Genomic DNA, 25,231 nt, shown 5'->3' with positions numbered 1-25,231 from the left:
TCTTTTAAGGCTTCTACAGCTGCAGACTAACCTTTTTGATGTAGTGCATAAAAACCTGTATCTGGAGAATCAGAAACCATAAAATGAAAAAGCTAACAAAAAAAAACAAAACAAAAAAGAAATTAGGAATTTTGAAGTACATGTAAATTTAATTCCAACGTGTACAATACAGGACACAGGAATCGATTCATAGAGCATGGGATATATGCCGCTAATTCTGGCAATTGGGACACTGGAAAAAGCATTGCTGGGTCTGCCCCCTAAAGACCCCATGTAACACAGCACACTCTTTAAGGCTCCAGCTTTGTTAGCAAGAAATAGAGAGATCACAGAGAATAGAGATGAGGGACTGGTATCCTATACTGTATTTTACACTAAAATACAGAATATACAGTTATGTCCCAATTCCTATCTTTACTGTACAGTACAGAAAACCGTGATCAATTTATAGGCCATGAAACGTATCCAGGAAAAAATCAAGGGGTGGTCAACAAGACAGCTAAACAGCCACAAGAGGCCCACAGAAAGCAAATAAGGCCAACTGCCCTCAAAACAACCTGTTGACAGTAAAAACACCTCAATGCAGGAGCAACAGTGGAGACTATATAGCTGCCTTGAAACCAATAGCTTGGGAGAAAAGTGAAACAGATTTTAGACAGTGTCTCAGTTCAAAGAGGAAGTGCAGAATTCTAGGTGCTGTATGGCCCCAGAACCCCATTTGTAGGGTGCGGGTACAATTCCCAAGGTGTGCTTGAGTGTCACTGACACAGAAACTGCTAAGGCAGTAAACAGCCAGATCCTAATAGAAGTATCAATCAAAAGAGGTAGTTAAATCTGCTGAAAAGATAGGGAAAATGTATTGAAAAGGAACAGGCAACTCATCTAAGGACACTAGCAAAAAAACTGGATCCCTAAGGAGTAGGCAGGGTTACATGAGGACACTAGGAAGCTGACCCAGCGAGGCAGAAGGTAGCTGCATTTAACCCATGGTCTATTAATCAATTCCTGTGTTCTGTACCGTATGATAAAGCTGTAGACTTTTTGAGCACAGTTGAAGACAAGGTGTCGAACTTTCAAAGACACTAGCAAAAAATGCTGGAATGCTGGATAAAGGAGGGTTAAAGGGGGGCAGGCTCACAACCTGCTTGTCAGTGTCCCTCCCCCTTGTAAGCAGCCTTTTAATCCAACTTTTTTTTCAGAATTCCTGAGTCCCAGTGGACTTTGGAAAAAGATGGTCTCCCATGAAAAGGTAGTCCAGATGCATCCTATGGATTTGCACAGAAGGAAGAGTTATCTGAGACATAAGTGGGAAAGAATGTGCAACTAGCGCAAATTAGGTGCTGAGTAAATGGGTTTCCTGCAGTCAGAGGATGACCTTGTCGTTCGGGGGCCATACAAAAACAAAATAAAAACTACCAAAAATCTCCAGGAATACTCACAGACTGGAGTCTTGAGGTGTACCATTGCTTGCATGCATGCACAGCATAAGATGATGCATGAGAGAACTAGCTGAATAAAGCAAATAGCGAGAATTTTAAAATGACACGCACAGCAAAAATATATACTGCGTCAGAGTCATGCCTGAGTCAATAAATGGTAGTCAATTTAAAATGAGTACAGACCCAAATTTAGGGCAGCTGTACAACCCTTAGTTGCTTATTCTCAAAAGAGCCATGCCCCTCAAAGAATGTTTGGGTTCTTTTAAATATCTATATGTGCTTGGGGGGGGGGGGGAATCTCCTCTATATGTCCTAGCACATATTTTATGTCTGTTAATTTTTGTGCAAACAAAGGATTTAATAGGGACTGTTCTTACTATGTTATAGATCACGATAAGACAAACAAAATAATTTCTTCATATTGAAAAGTAGAGATCTAGGAAAATATCACATCCACATCAATATTACATGTTTCATAGGTTAAAGACCTTTTCCCAGAGATTTGATATAGACGTAGGAATACTGTCTATTTGGACAACTTTTGTGATAAGGTATTGACTCTCGATGATGTTTTTGAAATAAAATGGTTTTTCCTACTGTTAGATACCAAAATGTCATAGGGGAGTAGTGCATTTGACAGAAAAAAAAAGGTAGTGTTAAAACCTGAAACAGTAATTGGAGTGGCAGTGCAAGACAGAAGATCTGCAGGGTGTTCTTCATAACATCAGTGTCAGCGCAAGGTTGGTTATGGTACATCCTGCAGCACCCTATCAAATCTAATCATCTGATTAGTTAAACTATACATACAAAAATTGCTACAAAGTGCAATATAAGAGAGGCACAAATTTGAGTAACAGGAAGAACAGTATAAAAAGAGAATCACTGCAAACATATGGGCATTTGTTCAACTCGAGTAGATGAAAAAACAGATAATTTTTGTTCACTGTCAATTTTTTTTTCTAACAGCTGCATGTTTTTTTACTGCTGACCAATGTAAATAATTAGAGAATGCAAAAACAACCTGGTTTTCAGCATAAGTCCAAAAAATGTCAACCACCCTTCACAAACTACATAAAAAAAATACAGTCTACTGATAGTCTAGCTGATTTGCTGATGGAGTACAGGCTGTTTACTTTGCAAAATGAATGACAGTAAATAAAATGACCTTGTGATCACTCCAAACACCCAATCACGCACAAGTTAAATTAGAAAAAACACTGGATTTTGCTAGCAAATGATTGGTTGGTTGAAGTAAACAGTTTCATGTTATTTACTAAGCTCAGTCAACATACCTAAATATAATCTAAATATCTATTAGGTAAACCAGCCTCACTGTTTCCAAGATTTTTCTCCAAGGATCACACAGGGCATATTTCCGGACTTCTAAAAGACAAATAACTGAAATAGTATCTTGAAATAAGCCCACTAATTCTATGCACTCAGTTTCTATGAAGAGGGAAAACATGCTGTTTCTGAAACTCGAGATAAAGCTTTAGAAACATTTTTGCTTTAACAAATTTCTGATGGCTAAACATTTGCTTCTATTTTACAAAATCATTAATGACTACAGTTCTTCCACATTCACAGTCAGGAGGTCTTGAGACTTCTCTAGAAGACCGAGTTTCTTTGTAGTGCAAGGAGTTTAACTCAGACTCAGCGTTAAGACTCAGGTAATCAAGTGTTTCTGTTAATATTCTTGACAACCAATTCATTAAGGCATGTAGGTTAGGACTGTCAAGGAGTATTATTGTGGCATATACTATACTTTAATCTATAGCCGTTAAACCTGCATTCTAAGTTGTCCTCCTTCTGCAGGCACTTCTGATAACAAAGAAACTAAGTAGGCATTGATCCTACAGGGAAACTGGAAGAACTCAACAGTGAAAGCAGCATGTATGATAAATTCATAGGAAGTTTGTCTTCAGCTGAATGCTTGGGGAGCCTTGTCCTCCTCCCTTGACACTGCGAGAAGACACTTTAGGTTTGAGGCTCTCTTGATTACCTCGAAGAGCAGCTTCTAAACGAGACCGTAGTGCAGTGGAAGAGCCCATAAGCTGACGAAACTGGGTGGGGTAATTAGCACCAAACAGTGTTAACCCATTTAATCCGAAGTCATGAAGAGCCTTTGAATATGGAGATGCAGAGGCAAATGCATTCTCATCTAACAGAAATGAAATGAGCAGATGGAACATCATGGACAACGTTGGAGGACCTGCATTGAAAAGAAGAAAGATTGCAAGACATTTTATTACTGCTATAAAAAACCTTCATATTCATAGGGACAGTTATACAGTCATGCAATTACTACAGTTTCTGCAGCCATTGGTACACTTAATTTGGCAATAGATGGATCGATAGCTGGCCAGTTCAAATGTTGATTAGCCACGACAGTCAGGAAGAGACAGCCAGAGAAGAGGATTCCCTATCCATGTTACTTGTGTCGATGAGGAAATCTGTTTAGTTTTTTAATCAGACAGCTGGCTGATTAAAAAATGGGATTTTTGACTTACCGTAAAACCCATTTCTCTGATGTTCATTAACAGACACAGATCCTGATTCTTCTTAACCATAGGGTTATTTTGCCCCCTACAGGAGTAGGACACTAGGCAGGAAAAAGCTGGACTAGACCTATGGGCAGTCCCAGGGGGTATACACCCACTCTCATCTAAAGTTTTTTTTTTTTGCCTAGTCAGGACCTAGTTCCTTGCTGAGATCTCTGGTCCTGGCAATTTTTTTCCTTTCAACCACGTCTGGACTGTAAGGATTTGCCCCCTTAATGACCAGACCATTTTTTGCGATTCTGCACTGCGTTACTTTAACGGACAATTGTGCGACGCTGTACCTAAATAAAATTGATGACCTTTTTTTCCACAAATAGAGCTTTGTTACAAGCAGTGTCAGAAGAAAGCCAATTCCACAGAGGGGTGGGTGCTGTGTGCTTTTGTTCATTGACAGACACAGCTCTTGATTCTTCTTAATCATTGGGACGTCCCAAAGCAAGGTTAAACATGAGGGGTGGGAAAATAGCAGGAAAAAATTCCCAAGGCTAACCATAGTCAACCAGTTAACAGAGCTCAACCATAAAAAAACTAGAGCTCACCTGAAACAGAATACACCCAGCCAGTAAATTTTGCAGACAAAAGAAGCATTCGCAGATGCCAACAGAACCACTTTACAAAAAAACTTTATAAAAATGTGCACCGACGACCAGCTGGCCACCTTGCAAAACCTGCGTCACTGAAACTAGAAGATGTAAAAGCCCAGGAGACACTAAGAACCCTAGTAGAGTGTTCCTTGACAGGGAAAGGAGAAACCCGACCCCTGATGCAATAGGCCTGAACGAGAGTCTGTCTGATCCATCTGGAAATGGTCGCAGAAGAAGCAGACAACCCTTTGTGAGCTCCGTCCGTGAGTGCAAATAGAGAGTCTGACTTGCTGAAAGACTCCGTAGCTGCAAGGCACACCCTAATTGCCCGGACCACATCCAAGACATGCAAGGCAATTTCCTTCAGATGTTTAGGCCTGCTGGGACACAGGGAAGGCAACATAATGTCTTCATTCAAATGACAGTCAGAGACCACCTTAGGAAGGAATGATTGACAGAGATAAAGCACCACCTTATCCCTGTGAAGCACCATAAGGTGAACGACAGGATAACGCCGTCTATTCTGATACCCTGCATACAGAGGGGATAGCCACCAAAGAAGGCCACCTTCTGGGGCAACGTAAGCAGGGAAACCTGAATATTTTCAAAGAGAAGCTTCAGTAGAACTGAGAGCACCACATTAAGATTCCAGGGAAGCAACAGCCCGCACAGAAGGAAACGGACAAGGAAGGGACAAATGTCGGACACCCTAAAGAAAAGGTATGCACCAGGGAGTGTGTGGCCAAAGGTCGTTGGTAAATGACAAATGACCGCCAAAACCGGATACTTGGCCGTTGATAGTACTCAAGGCCAATTTTTGTTCAACCCCCGTTGAAAGAAGGTTAAGACCCGATCCACCGAGAAGGAGCGCCGATGAACCCCAAGAGACTCACGCCACGCAATGTACGTCTTCCATGTACAATGGTAGATCTTCCTATAGACAGATTTCCAAGCTTTTAACAGCGTAGGAATCACTGATTAAAATCAACCTCCACCCTTCAGCACCTGGCGTTCAACAGCCAAGCCATTAAAGCGAGCAGATGTAAAGCAGGATGGAAGATTGGTCCTTGGGACAGCAGATTCTCCCTGAGAGGAAGTCCCCAAGGAGCATCGGCAACCAGTCCTACCAGATCGGCATACCAAGACCGGCAAGACCAGTCTGGAGCCACTAGAATGACCAGAATCCCTTCTGCCTGAATCTTGCACAGGTGTCGTGGCAGAATTTTAAGAGAGTTTGAACAAACCAGTCAGCCCACCTTAGAATGCTGGCTACTTACCGAGCCGCCAGGACACTTTTTGTGCCCCCTTGGTGATTGACATAGACCACGGCCGTGACATTGTCCGAATGAATTCGTACCGGAAACCCTTGTAAACAATTGTCTAATGAGCCAGACAAAGTGTGATTCCCTCGGAGTTCCAGTACACTAATCGGAAGTCTGGGCTCTGCCAGAGTCCAGACCCCCCTGAGCATGTCTGTGCTGAGGACACCTCCCCACCTGAACAGGATGTCATCCGTTGAGACAATCGCCCAGTACAGGAGGAGAAGGATTTTCCCTGTCGAAGTGCCAGAGAGTGAAGCCACATCTAGAGACTGTGGATCCTTGACCCATTTCACCAGAATCTCTTTAGCAGAGATCTTGTGTGGAACTGTGCAAACAGACCGCCTCGAGGGTGGACACCATCAGGCCCAGCACGCATATGCAAGCCCAGGGGGAATGACCGTCTGCTGAACAACAGAAGCTGAATTGCCTCCTGCAATGTCTGGAGTTTTTCCTGAGGAAGAAACACTCTGGCACGACACTACCTGCCTGGAGCTTGCATGTTCTCCCTGTGCCTGCATGGGTTTCCTCCGGGTACTCCGGTTTCCTCCCACACTCCAAAGACATGCTGGTAGGTTAATTGGATCCTGTATAAAATTGGCCCTACTATGTATGTATGAATGTGAGTTAGGGACCTTAGATTGTATGCTCCTTGAGGGCAGGGACTGATGTGAATGTGTAATGTATATGTAAAGCGCTGCGTAAATTGACAGCGCTTTATAAGTACCTGAAATAAATAAATATATATATATATATATATATATATATATATATATATATATATGTGCTCAGTACGGATCATGCTCACCATCAGGTGTGCAATTGGTTACCGTTTTGTTTTTTGTTTTATTTAAAAAAGACACTCCAGTTGTTTTCCATCCATGTCTTTATTAACAGGACAATGGCATTGTACCACCTGCTGTATAATTAGTCATTATGTTGGCGCTACATAATCCTGTATAATAATTATAATTATAACAAGTTTGTAATGGAATATTATCTTTCATTAGTTGTAGGAGAAGAAGGTTGTCCTTTGATGGGGACACTTGAGAATGATGAAAAGGGAGTCGTCTGTCAGTAGGATGCTACAGTGAAGAGATTAACTGGAATAGCTTGCACCACATCCAAATAATAGAGAACTTTTTCTTAGTAAGTACCAGTGCAGGACAAAGAAATAGAAGCACAATGTGCCGGAAAATGGGAAAGGGAGAAAGGAGGCCCAGAGCCTCAAAACAGCCTTGTTCCTGTGTAGCACCAGAAAATGTTCCTCACAAGACAAGGAGACTCCTACTCGATGAGTAGTTCCTTGGATGGAATCTCCTTGCCCTGCACCATGTGAAATACGTCTTCCAGGTGCAAAGGTAGATCTTGCGAGAGTTGCATTTCCTAGCTTTTAGGAGCGTAGGAATATTGCAATTAGATAGGTCCCTATCTTTTAGGGCAAGCGCTTCAACAGCTATTGAAGATAGCGACTATGGCACTTGGCACAGAATATTAAACCACTCTTTGGGAATGAAGGTTTGGAGGGAATCAAGGATAGTCTGTCTGGAGTTTCGTGAGTATCACCAGGATGCCCTCAATCACAATTCTGTGAAGCAGCCAAGAAAGACACTTCAGAGGGGGAAAGGAGTAGATCAGGCTTAACTAATACCACAAAGTCACCAGAGCATTAACCGCTATGGCTAGAGGGATCTTTTTGGAACTCGAGACAAACCTGCTCAGTATGTTGTTGAATCTGGAATGTGCATGGTGGACAGGGCTAGAATGTGGGATTCAGCTGAAGTCTGAATCTCTTTGAGCCGTGAGATTTCTGCTTCCTCCCTGATGGTTGATGTATGCCATCACTATGGCAATGTCTGACTGAATCTGGATTGGATGACCCTACAATCAAGAGATCTGTTGTTGAAAAGCAATGAGATTGCACAGTCCCTTTGGAAAGAAAAAAAAAAAATTCACCTGCCCATAAAGAGTGTCCAGAACTCTTTCCCAGCCTATAATGCTGGCATCCATCGCAAAAATACTTCAGAATAACAGAAGGAATGATTTTCCTGACTCTGGGGCTTGAATTGTGAGCCACCTGGTTAGAGAACTATCCAGTGACATGGATGCAAAGTAGGAGGCGGTGTGGCCCAAGTGAAGTACCGTGTTTCCCCGAAAATAAGACCGGGTCTTATATTAATTTTGGCTTCAAAAACCACATTAGGGCTTATTTTCAGGGGATGTCTTATTTACGGTATGTACAATGACCATCTTCAAATGATTGTAACCCTAAAATAAATATCCTGATCCTTTAAAGCATGATAGACAGCACAGTGCTTGCGCTGTGTCATTTAGCCCTCTCTGTTCAAAAAAGCCTAGTATAAAACAATAAAATGTTAACAAAAAAAAAGCTCTCTCCCCCTGTCAGCTCATAAATCAGCATTATGACATTCTGTCCAATGCTTATGTTTATTCATTCCCAAAAATAAACCTTGGATAAAGTCATTGTAAAATTATGTAATCAATTTTGTCAACTTTATTGTGGAAAATTTACAGCGCCGCTGGGCGCTCACGTGACCCTCTGGAGCTCTACTTTCCCTCTCTGAATACTGCAGAGGGAGGAGCTGAGATCAAGGATTTTACTAGGGCTTATTTTTGGGGTAGGGCTTATTTTGCAGCCATCCCTGAAAATCATGCTAGGTCTTATTTTCGGGGTAGGGCTTATTTTCAGGGAAACAGGGTAATGGCGATTCAAAGAGGAAGCAGCACAGGCTAAGTAAAGCAGACACAAGGTGCCAACATCAAAAGTGGTACAGAACCTGCTTCCTGCTCTGGCCCTGTAATACATAAAGTGTGATAGCTGAAGCTCCAGGTATTACCCCTGTGGGGATTCAGCAACAGACAGAAGCATAATAAAGCACACACCAGGTTTCAAAAGGGCAAGACCTTATGACTTGCTACATCAGTGGTCCAGAAGGTACCTTATGGCACCCAAACACAGGTAAGTTGATGAGTGCCAGAGCAGGAGCCAGGTAACATTCTCCATCCAGACAGTCTTTGCCCCCTTTGGTGGGAATACTCACTAAGGAGTCTTGTGACCTGTAAAACATTCTCCAGCTGACCCATGCAGTACACCGCCTGCATGTCTGGAGAGTTTCTGGAGAGCATTCCAATTATAATCCAGTGCCTTAGGGTCATATTACAGTCTGGTCCCGCATCTCCAGCATGGTGGGGACCGGGTACAGCCTCCAGGGTTTGGCTCAAGACCAGCCGATTCAGAAAATTACATAAAATAAGCAAGGAGGCTTAATTGAATAACAAAGAATCTTGACAAAGCAGGTAAAAAGTCTAGTGGAAAGGGTTTGCTTCTCTCAGAGACAGAGACGACATCCACTCTTCTAATAACCTAGCATAAAACTGTAGCATGATGGTAGTAGGAAAGGTTATATATGGCTACCAGCTTTGTTTGCTAGTGTCCATTCTCTCTCTTGAAGGAAGCAGTATTACAGTTTGTTGAATATACAAAGGACATCTTGTCAAATATGAGATATTCACCACAGCAAATGTGATGAAGCAGAGTATGGCATTTACAGTGCCTTGCAAAAGTATTCACCTCCCTTGGCATTTTTCGTGTTTTGTTGCCTCACAACTTGGAATTAACATGGATTGTTTGAGGATTTGCATCATATAATTTACAGAACATGCCCACAACTTTGAAGATGTTTTCCAACATATTTACATGTTTCCCCTTAAACCACTCAAGTGTTGCTTTAGCAGTGTGTTTGGGGTCATTGTCCTGCTGGAAGGTGCTCAAGAATATCCCTGTATTTAGCATCATCTATCTTTCCCTCAACTTTGACCAGTTTCCCAGTCCTGGATGCTGAAAAACATCCCCACAGCATGATGCTGCCACCACGTTTCACTGTGGGGATGGTGCGATGTGTTGGGTTTGCGCCATAGCGTTTTCTTTGATGGCCGAAAAGTTCAATTTTAGTCTCATCAGATCAGAGCACCCTTCCTTCATACATTTTGGGAGTCTCCCATATGCCTTTTCGCAAACTCGAAACATGCCATTTTGTTTTTAGCTGAAAAAATGGATTTTTGTAAAATCTTACCGTAAAATCCTTTTCTCTTAAGCTCATTGACAGACGCAGTCCTCTTGATTAATATCAAATTGGGTTATACTGCCCTCTACAGGAGTAGGACACTAGGCAGAAGGAAAACGTTCTGGCCACACCCTAGGGGCAGTCCCAGAGGGTATATCCTCTCACTTCCTGCTACAGGATATCAGTTATGTCACAAAGCAGTGTCAGAGAATTTAACCCAACCCAACTCAAAAGTAGAGGGGCGGGTACTGCGTCTGTCAATGAGCTTAAGAGAAAAGGATTTTACGGTAAGATTTTACAAAAATCCATTTTTCTCTGTCGCTCATTGACAGACGCAGTCCTCTTGATTAATATCAAATTGGGACGTCCCAAAGCAGTGCCACAAATGAGGGGTGGGATAACAGAAATCAAAATGTAAATCCAGAAGGCCCAACCGGTGCCGACTAGAAGTCTTAAAGGCTCATCAAACCAAAGGATGAGACTCAACTGAAAACCCAACAGAAAAAAAAAAAAAACCCTTGAGGTAGACCAACGGTCTCCTCAAATTGCGGCCTGCAAAACCTTGCGGCCAAAAGAGGCATCAGCCGATGCCAACACATCAACTTTATAAAATTTTGTAAAGGTATGAACCGACGACCAGGTAGCCGCCTTGCAAACCTGGACCACTGACGCCTGATGGCGGAAGGCCCAGGAAGCACTAAGCGCCCGAGTGGAGTGCGCCTTAACAGGGAACGGAGTATTCCGACCCTTAATAGAATAAGCCTGTACCACCGTCTGTCTGATCCATTTGGAGATAGTCGCGGCAGATGCAGGCAACCCCTTTTTGGGGCCATCCGTGATCACAAAAAGTGAATCCGTTTTATGAAACGAGTCCGTAGTTTTCAAGTATACCCTGATTGCCTGAACCACATCCAAGGAATGTAACGCAAACTCCCGAGGATGACTGGGCTTAGGACACAAGGAAGGTAGCACAATATTTTCATTCAGATGAAACTCTGAAACCACCTTAGGAAGGAAGGATGGATTCAGACGAAGAACCACCTTATCCCTATGAACCACCAGATATGGGGAACGACAGGATAATGCGGCCAGTTCTGACACCCTGCGTGCAGAAGTAATGGCCACCAAGAAGGCCACCTTCTGGGATAACGTAAGCAAGGGAATCTCCCTGATATTTTCAAAGGGAGGTTTCTGAAGAACTGACAACACCAAATTAAGATCCCAGGGCGGTAAGGAATGGGTAGCCAAAGGTTTCTGAAAGAAAATTGCTAACGCTGAAACCTGACCCTTGACAGTACTCAAGGCCAGCTTCTGCTCAACCCCCTGTTGCAGAAAAGCCAAGATTCGGGTCACCGAATAGGCACGTGGAGGAAATCCAAGGGATTCACACCACACAATATAAGACCTCCATGTGCGATGATAGACTTTTCTGGAAGTCGCTTTCCTTGCTTTAATTAAAGTAGGAATAACTGAAGTTGACAATCCCTTGTCCTTCAGCACCTGAGTCTCAATAGCCAGGCCGTTAAAGCCCGCGATTGTAAAGCAGGATGGAAGATCGGTCCCTGAGACCGCAGATCCTCCCTGAGAGGAAGTCTCCAAGGAGCGTCGGCGACCAGCCTGACCCTAGTCGGCGTACCCGGGTCGACGAGGCCAGTCCGGAGCTACCAGGATAACTGGAATTCCCTCCACCTCTATCCTGCGCAGAAGTTTCGGCAGCAACTTGAGAGGAGGGAAGACATACAGTAGCTGATACTGTCCCCACGGGGCGACCAGCGCGTCTGCTGCGTCCGCTCGAGGATCTCGGGAGCGGGCTACAAACCTCCGCACCTTCCTGTTGAGCCGAGCTGCCAACAGATCCACCTCCGGGGTGCCCCAATGAAGGCACAGCTGGTGAAATACCTCTGGATGAAGAGGCCATTCCCCTTGATCCAGAATCGGACGGCTGAGATAATCTGCCTGCCGATTTTCCACCCCCGGAGTGAATACCGCGGAGAGAGCCGGAACAAATCGTTCCGCCCAACGAAGAATGCTGGCCACTTAAATGGTCGCCAGGACACTCTAGGTGCCCCCTTGGTGATTGACATAAGCCACGGCCGTGGCATTGTCCGGCTGGATCCGAACCGGGCTGCCCTGGAGCTGCTCGGTCCAGTAAATCAGACAAAGTCTGACCGCTCTCAGTTCCAATACATTTATCGGTAACCTGGATTCTATCGGAAGAAATTACTTCTCCTGGCTGAGCATCGGAGACCGAAGCCACCAGACCAGAGACTCCCTGGTCTGCTCGCTCAACCGAATCCGATTGTCCAGAGAATCGTGATTCCGATTCCATTTGAAAAGAATCTCCTTTTGGAGAATTCGGGTATGAGACTGGGCATACGGTACTGCCTCTAAGAAGGCCACCATCAGTCCCAGGATCCTCATGCAAGTCCGAAGGGAAGGCCGGTTGACAGACAGCAACATCCGAATCGTTCACTGAATCTTCCAGAGCTTCTCCGTAAGGAGACACACCCTTACTAAGGATGTCTCCAAGGTTAGGCCCAGATAGTTCAATCTCCTGGTGGCAACTAGGAATGATCTTTGGGAAAAGTGAAGAAAACGCTGATGTCCTGTGAAGCTGTCTCTGGACGCCAGGAAATCCCCCTGAGGCAGGGAGGCCACACCTGTTCAGATGGACTCCATCTTGAATTATTGTACCCGGACAAAATGATTGAGTGCTCTTAAGTCCAGAATTGGACGCACCTTGCCCTCCTTTCTGGGTATTGTGAATAGGTTCGAATAGAACCCCTGAAAACGTTCTGCTCAAGGAACGGGAACTACCACTCCTTGTTGCATCAAGTCCATTACTGCCCCCCGCAAAGCTTTTAAGCGATCCGGGGATAGTCGAATGTTGGAAGGGAAGAATCGCACCGGTAGAAGTGATCGAAACTCGATCTTGTATCCCGACCGTATGACCTCGCGAACCCCTTTGTCCGGGATTCTGGAAAGCCATGGATCCGGAAACAGGTGAAGACATCCCCCCCACCCCAGAGTGGGTGGGGGCGCACCTTCAGGCTGTATTGGTCTTATCTTCAGGTTTGGCTGAGCCGGACTTTTGTTTACCCGACCAGCGCCCTTTGAAACCCCCTGAAGGGGCTTTGGAGGGCTTCCCCTTATCGCCCGCCCCAGCGGAACGAACAAACTTTTTATGAGCGGAAAAGGAAGGTCCTCGCCTGTTACGAGGTCCTTTACCCTTAGCAGTCTGTGGCAAAAAAGTGCTCTTGCCCCCAGTGAGATCCTTTATAATCTCATCCAAGGTGGCCCCAAACAGGCGATCCCCTTGAAAAGGGAGATTAGCCAAAGCTTTTTTGGAACCTTGATCCGCCGACCAGCACTTTAACCACAACACGCGTCTGAGGACCACTGCTGAAACCGATGCACGCCCTAACAAGGGAGTGGCGTCCAGGGCGGCGTCACAGATGAACTGTAGCCCTTGTATAATCTGCTCCAGCAAATTCTGATACTGCCGGAGGGATTCTTCTCCCCTTTAGGTCACGGCGTAACAATTTGGTCCATTCTGTCAATGTTTGTGAAACTAAACCAATGGCAACCACTGGCCTAAAGGTTGACCCTATAAGGGAAAAAATGGAGCCGGATTCCGCTTCCACTTTTCGATCCACCGGATCCCTAAAGGACGGAGCGTCCTCCAACGGGATAACAGTGGCTTTATTTAGTCTGGAAATCGGTGAGTCCACCATTGGTGGTACCGTCCATTTTTTAAGGAGGGATTCCTCAAACGGATAGCGCCTAGCAATGCGTTTGGAAATAGCAGGGGTTCGTTTCGGACGACCCCATTCTTCTTTAATTAGATTACCAAAACATTTGGGCAAGGGAAAAACCTTCGCCATTTTGGTAGGCTTGCTAGTACCAAAAGGAATTTCAGTGTCAGCTACCTCTGCCGGTGTAACCTCAAGACTTAAGGTTTCTCAGACAGACATAACTAGTGCGTCCACCAACGCGTCTTCTTGCGCTATGGCGGAGGCAGAAATGTCCTCCTCACTGTCTGAGGAGACCGTACCCGAGACAGCAGCCCCAGAAGAGGGACCTGCAGCTGCAGTGACAAGCTCAGAATCCGTATCTGAAGTGTCAGATGAAATAGGGGTAGGCGGGGGTCGCTTTCTTGCCCCCCGTCCCTGACAGGCCACCTCCACCCGGGATACCAAAGACTCCAAAACTGCTGATAATGCATCAATCATAAGTGGGGCACTGGAGGGTCCTGCGGCCACCTCGAGGGGATCAGGTGGGGATACATGTGTGGCAGGGTCCATGATTAATCCAAGACACTTGCCAGCAAACAAAAAAAAAAATTGCAAAGAAAAAAAACTTTTTTTTTTTTTTGTAATCCCCCAGCGCAACAGCGCCCCTCAGTGTTACCTGCTTCGGACCCCACAGAGAGAGAGAGAGACCCCAAGGGCTCACCACCTGATGCACAGAAGCTTCTATCAAACTGCTCTCAGCGCTGTCCCTTACAGACAGGAAGTCTTTTGGATCGTTTTCCCGGGTAAAGGAGGCGGCTCCGCCCCTTTACATGCCTTCCGGCGCTTCCCCTGCTACTCCTCGAGGTAGCTGGTCATCTCCAAAATGGCCGCCCCATGCCGGAGACACGAGGCTACGCCAAGATGGCGGCCCCGCGCGACCCGCGGGAGAATGGCGGCGGCCTCTGTGGAAAGATGGCAGCAGCCTGCTACATCGTGCGGCCTGCGGAAGGCAGGCATCGGCCTGTGCGGCCTGCGGGAGGTGTGCGGCCTGCGGGAGGATGGCAGCGGCGGATGGCGGTAGTCCAGGCAACTGCAACCTTATGTATAAGGTAGGATCATATCACCCTTTTACATGGCCATCCTAACAGTAATGCCAGCCACTGACTTCAGTCATGGTCCCTTTACAGTGCCCACTCATACAGTGACTTCCGATAGTCAGCTCCCAAACCAAGCCTCCTGGTTCTTATTCACCAAATCACACTCAAGAGGGAGATCTGTGACACATGCTATAGGATAGAGAAGGGACCCAGGATCAAAAGGGTCCGACCATCCACAGGGGGGCCCGTGTCTATTCCCAAAACCCGACAGGGGAGAGGGGGAACATACTACTTACCATACCGGAACCGGCGGGCACCCCCTCCTAACAGAACCCCTCTCCACCGAAGTGGGGGGGCTGTTGACCAATACGGACGCCGCGACTCAGTTTCCAACTGGTCGTCGTCTAACTCGCAGGGCCAGTCCCCGTCCAGTGGGACTATGTCGCGGCCGACCCAGCGCGGAGCTAGGGCCTGCACGCGCTCGTAGGCTGACTGGGGTGACCACTGGATCTCAACATCCAGCCCGTCGCCCAGCTCCAGCATAATTGCTTGAAGATCTCCCAGGAACAACTGGAGAAAAAAGCTGCCTAAAAAAAAATTTTTCTAAAAAAAAATCTTGCCAGGACCAAAGATCCCAGCAAGGAACTTAGGTCCTTACTCCTGACTAGACAGAAAAAAACTAACATCCTGTAGCAGAGAGAGAGAGGATATACCCTCTGGGACTGCCCCTAAGGTGTGGCCAAAACGTTTTCCTTCTGCCTAGTGTCCTACTCCTGTAGAGGGCAGTATAACCCAATTTGATATTAATCAAGAGGACTGCGTCTGTCAATGAGCGACAGAGAAATAATGTCTTTCTTCCGGTCACTCTGCCATAAAGCCCAACTCTATGGAGCTTACGGCTTATTGTCGTCCTATGAACAGATACTCCAGTCTCTGCTGTGGAGCTCTGCAGCTCCTCTAGGGTTACCTTAGGTCTCTGTGCTGCCTCTCTGATTAATGCCCTCCTTGCCTGAGCCGTGAGTTTTGGTGGGTGGCCGTCTCTTGGCAGGTTTGCTGTTGTGCCATGTTCTTTCCATTTGGTTATGATAGATTTGATGGTGCTCCTGGGGTTCATCAAAGATTTGGATATTTTTTTTATAACCTAACTCTGACTTGTACTTCTTAACAACATTGTCCCTTACTTGTTTGCGGAGCTCCTTGGTCTTCATAGCAGTGTTTGGTTAGTGGTGCCTCTTGCTTAGGTGTTGCAGCCTTTGGGGCCTTTCAAAAAAGGTGTGTATATGTAATGACAGATCATGCGACACTTAGATTGCACACAGGTGGACATCATTTCACTAATTGTGAGACTTCTGAAGGAAATTGGTTGCACCAGAGCTTTTTATGGGCTTCATAACAAAGGGGGTGAATACATACGCACGTGCCAATTTTCTGTTTTCCATTTCTAAAAAATAGTTTTATGTATATATTTTTCTCATTTCACTTCACCAACTTAGACTATTGTGTTCTGATCCATCACATAAAATTCAGATTAACAAAACATTGAACTTAAGGCTGTAATGTAACAAAATAGGTAAAAAGTCGTCTACGTCGCTAGCCTGTGAGGGTCTCAGGAGCAAGCGCGCGCCGCCGGAGGCGCGCTTCCACTCCCGCGCGGTCACGGACCACCCCGCGCATGTGACCGGCGGACCAGATCGTCCGCCGGTAACTCGCAATCGTCGGTGGAGAGGGAGAAAGGCAGGCGGCTAATGTAAACAAGCCGCCTGTCATTCTCCCCGGTGTATGAATGATGATCATACGGTTCTACTATGTAGAACCGTTGATCACTGTTCATACATCTCAAGCCACAGCCAATCACAGTTAGAATCACGCCCCTAGGGACACACATAGCACTCCCTCTCAAAAAAAGTTAACCCCTTCACTGCCAGTGTAATTTTACAGTAACAGTGCATATTTATAGGACTGATTACTGTAGAAATGTCACTGGTAACCCAAAAAGTGTCAAAAATGTCAGTCAAGGCTCCGATCTGTCCGCTGCAATGTCGCAGTACCGCAAAAAAAATCTCAGATCGCCGCCATTATGCGTTAAAAAAAAAAGACAACAAAAATGACAAAAATCTTTCCCTTTGTTAGTCAACGCGATAACTTTTGATTGGTTTGCGCAAAATACGCTTTTTGCGACAGCGGTTTAGACATTAATGCCTGTATTGAATTATTTTGAGTGGACAGCAAATTTACACTGTTTCACATTCTGTACACTCACTACAAAGCAAAGTGCCATTTCTTCAGTGTTGTCACATGAAAAGATATAATAAAATATTTACAAAAATGTGAGGGGTGTACTCACTTTTGTGGGATACTGTATATGTACAAATATCAATATACAATCATGCATTTTGCGTGCGGTTTCCCCAGGCCTATGTTGGAAGGCCACATCCTAAATACAGATAAAACTGACAACTGTGCTAATGCCCCCAAATCTCATTTTTTATTCATGTAAAAGATCCACCCAAAATTTCAGTTTATAATACTTACGGTTCTGTTCCTCGCTGGCAGTAATAAGTGCCTGCAGTAATCGAATCCCCTCCTGCAGGACCAGAAGCTCAGGTTGACTTTGAGGCTTTCTGCTATCTGCATGGCTCAAGTGACGAACCACACGTGGAGCCAAGTCACGGATGTATGGAGCAACCAATTCATGAGAAGGATGTTGAAAAATGGACAGAATGAGCCGGTAGCATTTCAGCTGTTCCTAAATAAAGAAAATATTACATGACTACAAAAATAACTGCATAATGTCATGTAATTTTAGAGTTTTGGGCATGCTCAGTCAAAATTCCTGAGAAAATTCTCCAACATCACCAGAGGTATAAATTGCTAAATCTAAAAAAACAAATACATCAGAGACATGCTCACAGCATTCAATATAATGATTTTAAAGATATTGAGATTTTTTTCTCTACTTTATTATATGTCTATATGTATCTATAATAACCAGCACATACAGAACCTTACATTAGCATTCTTGCTGTCAATACAACGGTGAAACCTCTGTAAGCAGCCCGCCTGGATTCCTGGCTCTGCTAATACCTCTGGATTAGCGGACAGTAGAAATATGGTAAGAGCAGTTAGCAGGCATATTTGGTCTTTCTCTTGACCTACATAAATTAAGAAGTAATCCGTTTGAAATTGTCAAATTCAAGGGATGAGAGACATTTTTATCATGACGAGAAAAGGACATACCCGAATCCCAGGACTGAAGCATGGATGAAGCAGAATTGTTTAGATGACTGGACCATGATGCCCTAGTTTTCTCTACTCTTGACATAGGAGAAGACACAATAATCTTCAAAGCTTGTAAGGCAGAGGTGACTGTCACAGGTAATCTACCATCTTCAAGTTTCTGAGAGGTGTGTTCAAGAACCCCCACTACCAGGTACAGCAGTGTGGGAAGGATTGAGACACTTCCTAAATGAGGACGAGTAATATTAATGAAGCAAACAACAGTGTAATGTAAGAAAATCCTGACTAAAATAAAAACTAAAGTTTTGGTCAGGGTAGCAAAGATTTTGAGCTTCTGTTAAACCTTTATTGTTGTGTAAACTTTTAGGAGATTTCTATTCATTTTATTTCCCCACCAAGCCAAGAGAATGGGGAGAGTGCATGTCACTGGACAGGAAGAGATATCGTAATACCTGGCAGCGGTTTTAAGCTGGCCAAACACTGTTATTTTTTTTGTTCAGCCCCAAAACAGTTGCTTTATCCACACAAACAAGGTGGATTGAGGAATCCCCTGACTGGGACATTATATGCTGACCGCGGGCGATAAAATACATTTCCATTAAGTCCCTAATGAAAATGCAGCCAGTTAAGCAGGAACCAGATGAATTTCAATCAGTGTGCATCACTGCTCAATATAAAGTTGTTTGATCAACTTCTGTCGAGCAGGCACTACCAAACACAGATGGAAATTCGACAAGTCCCTGCTGAACTGGCCAAATTTCCATCACTGTATGGCTAGCTTAAAAAAAGGGTTCACCAGCCTAGTGCATTATCCCACAGCCTTTATTAAAAATCATATTAAAATAATACTCACAAACGTATGAACGTTCGCAACCCAGTAGTCCTAGACTCAGCAGTCTCCAGAATATGGAGGGACCCCACCGGGATCCCATCTGACTGATGGCAGGCTCTTCTAATGAAGGTGTCTTTGAAACGTGTCAGCCAGCTGGGAGCCCGGTGAGGTTCCCCCCCATACTCTGGAGACTGTAATTAAAGCTAAAGTAGGATTTAGTTAAAGCGGTAGTATACCGCTTTTTTTTTCACTTTTAACTACAGGTAAGCCTATGATAAGGCTTACCTGTAGGTACAATTAATATCTCCTAAACTGGCACGGTTTAGGAGATATTTGCAGTGCATGCAGCCGCTCACGCGAGCGGCGCATGCGCTCTGAAGGTCCCGTGGACCTTCAGTTTCCCTTGCCAAGAGCTTGCCAGAAAATGACTCCCGCGCGCATGTGCGGGAGTCACGTCATTGTGGCTCCGGCCAATCACAGCGCCGGAGCCGCCGAACCCGGAAGAGACGCCGTGGGATCATGTCAGCGCCCAGCGGTGTCCGGGGGTCCGTGTCGGGGCTTCGTTCTAAGGTAAGTAATTCATAATGAGCTAGTATGCAATGCATACTACAGGGTTCGTACACATTTTTACCAATAAAATTCCATGACTTTTTCCATGACTTCAAGTAAATATTCATGACCTAATGTTTCATGAAATGTCTATGTATACATGTTAAATAAGAAGAAAATCCATGTTACACCCATTTCCCTGGCATTGCTACACACTAACGTTAGCTGAAACTGTGTTACCTCCCATAGACTGTAAAAAAGGTTACCCCATGCAGAGAACGTCACGTGACGGATCGCGCAAAAGTTAACTATTGTAATTTAACCAATATTATCAACTATATTCGAATATACTGGAGAAAGAAAAAGATTTGATGGGCGCTCCTGCTTGGAGATAAAGCTTCAGTTCAGGCAGTCATGATGAATAAGGTGCAGCCGGACTGGTATGGATGGCACAGATGCACAAATGCGGCGCTTACATCGAGGGCAGCTCTTTGTTAGGCCGAAGCAACAGTCCCACGAACAGGCAGAAAAGAGAGAAAGGCGCCACTCAGTGTACCAGATGTAAATAATTTTATTGACACATATTAAGAAATTACATAGAGGTGTAAGCGTCTATCTTCATAGCTCAGCGTCCTTTCGGGTCCGCGGTGTTTCCGTCCCTGAGGCTGGCCAGCAGCCGGGAGATGACACTAGGGGAGAACCAATCAGATCAAGGCAGCGGTGAAACGCATACCTCACTGGAGGGCTGCGCGAACGGGATGACGCGGGGAGGCGGTAACCGGTTTCGGACCATGCGTTAACCACTCTTTCAAGGAGCGGTTAACAACGCCCCCGCGCATCATCACGTTCGTGCGGCCCTTCGGTGAGGTATGCGCTTCACTGCTGCCTCGATCTGACCGAGTCCCCTCATTGGTTCTCCCCTAGTGTTATCTCCCGGCTGCTGGCCAGCCTCAGGGACGGAAACACAGCAGAACCGGAAGGACGCCGAGCTATGAAGATAGACGCTTACACCTCAATGTAATTTCTTAATATGTGTCAAATTATTTACATCTGCTACACTGAGTGGCACCTTTCTCTCAAATTTCCATGACTTTTCCAAAACCTTGTGGGTTAAATTATTTTCCAAAACTTATCCAGGCCTGGAAATTGTCATTTTAAAATTCCATAGCTTTTACAGGTTTTTCATGACCGTAGGAACCCTGATACTAGCTCATTATGCCTTTGCCTTGCAGGTTTTTATTGTTTTTTTATTATAGGTTTACAACCGCTTTAATACTAGTGTTGGGCGAGGCAATGTTTGGCCCGTTCATCCAAAACCCAAATATGCAGGGAGTTTGACAGGTGTTCTCCCTGCCGAGAGCCCTGCAATGCACGGCGCTCTGTACAGAGCATTTTGCGCCCTTATTGGACAAAGCTTTGCCTGTTAAGGAGTGGGACCAGGAAGCCGGTAGTGCTGTTCTTAACAACAAATTAGTTATCAGCTGTAAATGGGCTTCCCTACTGACAGCTGAATAAAAATAATTGCGGGTTAAAAAACAAAAACAAAAAAAAAAAAACATTTTTTTTGTAAGAAATTAACGTAAAATCCTTTGCTCTAAAGTTCATCGAAAGACGCAGCTCCATCTTCTTTAAACCATTGGGTTATGCTCCTCCAATCAGGAATAGGCACTAGGCAGGAAAAAAAGCTTTACAACGCCCATGGGGGCTGTCCCTGCAGGCATAACCCCACCCACTCTGCTACAGCAGCCAGTTTCATTGCAAGCAGTGTTTAGAAGACAAAAAAACCCCATTCACTCAGAAGTAGATGGGCGGGTGCTGCGTCTATCGATGAACTTCAGAGAATTTTTGTAAGAACTTACCGTAAAACTCTTTTCTCGGAGTCCTCCGACAGTCGCAGCACCTCATTAAGCCTTCACAAGTGGGTAATGGTGCCCTCTGCAGGAGCAAGCTAGGCAGTTTGAAAGGTTGATAAAAAAACGTTCTACACTTAGACACACCTCCGGGGCCGTCCCTCAGCCATTATCCTGACACAGTTACTACTGTCCTTCAGTTTGTAGCAAGCAGTACTGGAAGGCAACAATTCAGATTCCAAAGACAGAGGGGCCGGGGCTGCAACTGTCGGAAGACTCAAAGAAAATAGTTTTACGGTAAGTTCTTACAAAAACTCTATTTTCTCTTACGTCCTCCGACAGTCGGAGCCCCTCATTAAGCCTTCACGAGTGGGACGTCCCAAAGCAGTGCAGGTGTGAGGGGTGGGAAGACCCAACCTACTGAAAAAGGCAACGTATCAACCAGGCCAGAAAAAAACAACTGAGCCAACAGGGCAACAAAAGCTCAAAGGGGAGCTAACCCAGAATAGGAAAAAACCCCACCAGGAAGAAAAACACGTCTCTTCAAACCGCCGCACTCAAAACCTTGCAGCCAAAGGAAGCATCCGAGGATGCCATCACATCAAGTTTGTAAAATCTTGTGAAAGTGTGCAGAGATGACCAGGTCACCACTTTGCACACCTGAGCCACAGAAGCATGATGGCGAAACGCCCAAGAGGCACTGACAGCTCTGGTAGAATGAGCCCTGACAGGGAAAGGAGGAACCTGACCCTTGATTGAATAGGCCTGAACAATCGTCTGTCTGATCCATTTAGAAATGGTTGCTGCGGATGCAGCCGAACCCAGAGGTCCCTCAGGAAGGACAAACAGGGAATCAGACTTCCGAAAAGACTCAGTGGCGGACAGGTAAACCCTGACCGCCCGAATCACATCCAAGGAATGTAAGACAAATTCCTTGGGATGCTTGGGTTTCGAACAAAGCGAAGGCAAGACAACATCTTCGTTGAGGTGGAAGGCAGACACCACCTTGGGAAGAAAAGATGGATTGGGTCTCAAGACCACCTTGTCCCTGTGAACAACCAGATAAGGCGAGCGGCAAGACAGAGCCACCAACTCAGACACTCTGCGAGCAGAGGTGACAGCCACCAGAAAGGCAACTTTCTGGGACAACACAGGCAGAGGTATTTCTCAGATGTTCTCAAAGGAAGGCCGTTGCAAAACGGACAATACCAAGTTCGGACGAGCGGCGATCGAACAGCACGGCTCCTCACGGCTCCTTACAGCGCTTATGCACACTGCCTGCGTTGGCTCGCACAAGCCTGATTGTGCTATTTGATGTGAGTGCAATCATCTTATCTTTAATAAAGGGTTATGTTGCAGTGAGCACTTCGATCTTATGCTTCTTTTTTATGTCCTCCTGTAAACTGAGCCCCTGAGACTAGCAGCTTAGCAAGTGGCAGCTAGTTACCTGGATCTACCTGGCTTGAGGACTTCTCGCCTATTTAAGTCTATATTGAGGTGAGAGGCCATCTGGTGGCTAATTGGTGGTGGTATTATGAGCACTTTCCCTGAGACACCTATCAAGCACTTTATATGACCAAGCTTTACTTGGCAACTTTTGGATTGGACTGTATTTATAATTAGCACTTTATTGTGGACTGCACTTTACCCACACCCTCATATGCACTTTGAAGATATTTGTTGTATCATTTTGAGCACATTGTCACTTTATTGATTATTTGAAGAAGTTTTTATATAGCGCTGTATCCTTACATATTCAATGTCTATTATACTTTTTGAGTGAGAACGTTTTTGATATAGCTGCTGTATATTTTATATTTGCACAGTTGTCTGCTATATTTGCACATTTTTTTTTATTTAGAATTGTGTTGAAGCACTAAGTCACTTTCTATATTTATTAATTGCGCTGATTACTTATTTTTGCAAATACCAAGTTCAGGTCCCATGGAGGCAAAGGAGCCTTCCTCGGGGGAGCCAGATGTCACACCCCTTGAATAAAGGTGCAAATCAAGGAATTAGTCGCCAAGGGACGCTGGAAAAAAAATGGCCAAGGCCGACAACTGACCTTTAATCGTGGCCAGCGCCAAACGCTGATCCACACCTTCCTGCAGGAAGGCCAAAACCCTCGCCACCGAAAAGGAGCAGGGAGGAAACCCTTGCGACTCGCATCAGGCAATATATGACTTCCAAGTGTGATGGTAAATTTCTCTAGAGGTAGCTTTCCAAACCTTCAATAAAAAGTAGGAATGACCACACTCGGGAGACCCTTGTCTCTCAAGACCTGGCTTTCAATAGCCACGCCGTCAAAGCCAGAGACTGTAAAGCAAGATGGAAGATCGGCCCTCGAGACAGTAGATCGTCTCTCAGTGGGAGCCACCAGGAAGGCTCGACGACCATCCGCACGATTTCTGCGTACCATGACCGACACGGCCAGTCTGGGGCCACCAGAATGAGCTACACCCTTTCCGACACCAACCAGCGGAGGAACTTGGATAACAGTTGAATCGGAGGGAAAGCATAAATCAGCCGATACCGGTGCCAGGGCACCACCAACGCGTCCCGTGGTGTCTGCCAGGGGGTCGCAGGTTCTGGCCACGAACCTTCCCACCTTGTTGTTGAGACGGGTCGCAAACAGATCCACGTCCGGAGTCCCCCACCGGGCAAACAGGAAGCAAAACACCTCCGGATGTAGGGACCATTCTCCCTGGTCCAGGGTCTGGCGACTCAGGTAGTCCTTTGATAACGTCTTATGTAATGACAAAACGCGTCAGCTACCCCGGCCCGCACGCAGACACGCCCCTAGCCACGGCCATCTTGGAATTTATGTTTGTGTCATATACATACATGTGAGTAGTTTACTTTGGTTTTGCTGAATTTAAATAAACCAAACATACTTCTCCATCTGAGTTCCATCTGTTTTTGGAGAAGCAACCTTAACCATCTATGTGAAGGAACTTAGGAGATGTGGATTCATTTGAGATTAACACCATACAAGGACCGAGTGTGATTGACCTGGTGCCAGCTATCATTGGAGATACCGCATACTCTGGGTTTTCAGCTCTTTGATCTATGCCCGTTTGACCTCCCTTGACCGGGGGTCAAACATTCCGGTAAGGAGACATCCTTTACTAGAACACGTGGTTTCTCCAAGATCTGAGATCTAAGCTTATGTTGTTGGATTTCCTCTTTTTACTCACTACTGACTTCATGCACCTGTTTATGGACTTTATGGACTTTGGTCTTTATTGAGTTCTTACTATATGTTATTTATATTTGGAGCTGTACACTTTTTAGCTATTTTATTTGACTCAGGTAGTCCGCCTGCCAGTTTTCCCCACCCGGAATGTGAACAGCCGAAATCGCCGGAATGTGCGTCTCGGCCCAAGACAGAATCTCGGCCACTTCCTTGGCCACCCAGGCACTCTTGGTGCCCCCTTGGTGATTGATGTAAGCCACTGCCGTGGTGTTGTCTGTCTCAACCCGACCCGGGCAACCCTAAAGACGAGTTGTCCAATGGAACAAGGAGAGCTTGGTCACTCAGAGCTCCAAGACGTTGATCGGTAAGGAGGCCGCCTCTGCCGACCACGACCCCTGGGCACAAAATGAGCCCAGAACTCCACCCCAGCCCGACAGGCTGGCATCCGTGGTGAGCACAGTCCACAGCAGAGGCGGAAAAGGACTTCCCAAGTGACAGAGTTGGGGACAGGAGCCACCACAAAAGATGCGATCTTGCAAGGAGGCTTAGAGAAATCCTCCTGTCCAACGACTGAGGCGTTCTGTCCCACCTGGCAAGCATCTCTGCTTGCAAAATTCTCGTGTGGAATTGGGCAAATGCGACGGCCTCGAAGGCCGAAACCATCAGACCCAGAGCCCACACACAGGCCTGTAGAGAGGAGAGATTGTTGTCCCTGCGGGACCTGATTTCATCTCGTAGGTTCCAGAGC

General features: G+C 45.6%; 1 protein-coding gene across 2 annotated transcripts in view; it reads right to left on the bottom strand.

Annotated features, from left to right (window-relative positions):
- Positions 1 to 3,110: 3,110 nt before the first annotated feature.
- HEATR5A (HEAT repeat containing 5A) overlaps positions 3,111 to 25,231 on the bottom strand; it is a 277,280-nt gene continuing 255,159 nt past the window's right edge. For both annotated transcript variants that reach the window (XM_082275260.1, XM_082275261.1), the window contains 4 exons: positions 18,057 to 18,281; positions 17,829 to 17,971; positions 17,352 to 17,565; positions 3,111 to 3,651 (listed from right to left, as the gene is read on the bottom strand). In XM_082275260.1, the coding sequence (XP_082131386.1) occupies positions 3,344 to 3,651; positions 17,352 to 17,565; positions 17,829 to 17,971; positions 18,057 to 18,281 (890 nt within the window). In that variant the 3' untranslated portion in view covers positions 3,111 to 3,343. The remainder of the gene's footprint in view (positions 3,652 to 17,351; positions 17,566 to 17,828; positions 17,972 to 18,056; positions 18,282 to 25,231) is intronic.

The sequence above is a fragment of the Pelophylax lessonae genome (genome assembly GCF_965119305.1).
Source record: "Pelophylax lessonae genome assembly, chromosome: 13".
NCBI classification, from domain to species: Eukaryota; Metazoa; Chordata; class Amphibia; order Anura; family Ranidae; genus Pelophylax; species Pelophylax lessonae.
This window is presented reverse-complemented; position numbering and strand designations above follow the sequence as displayed.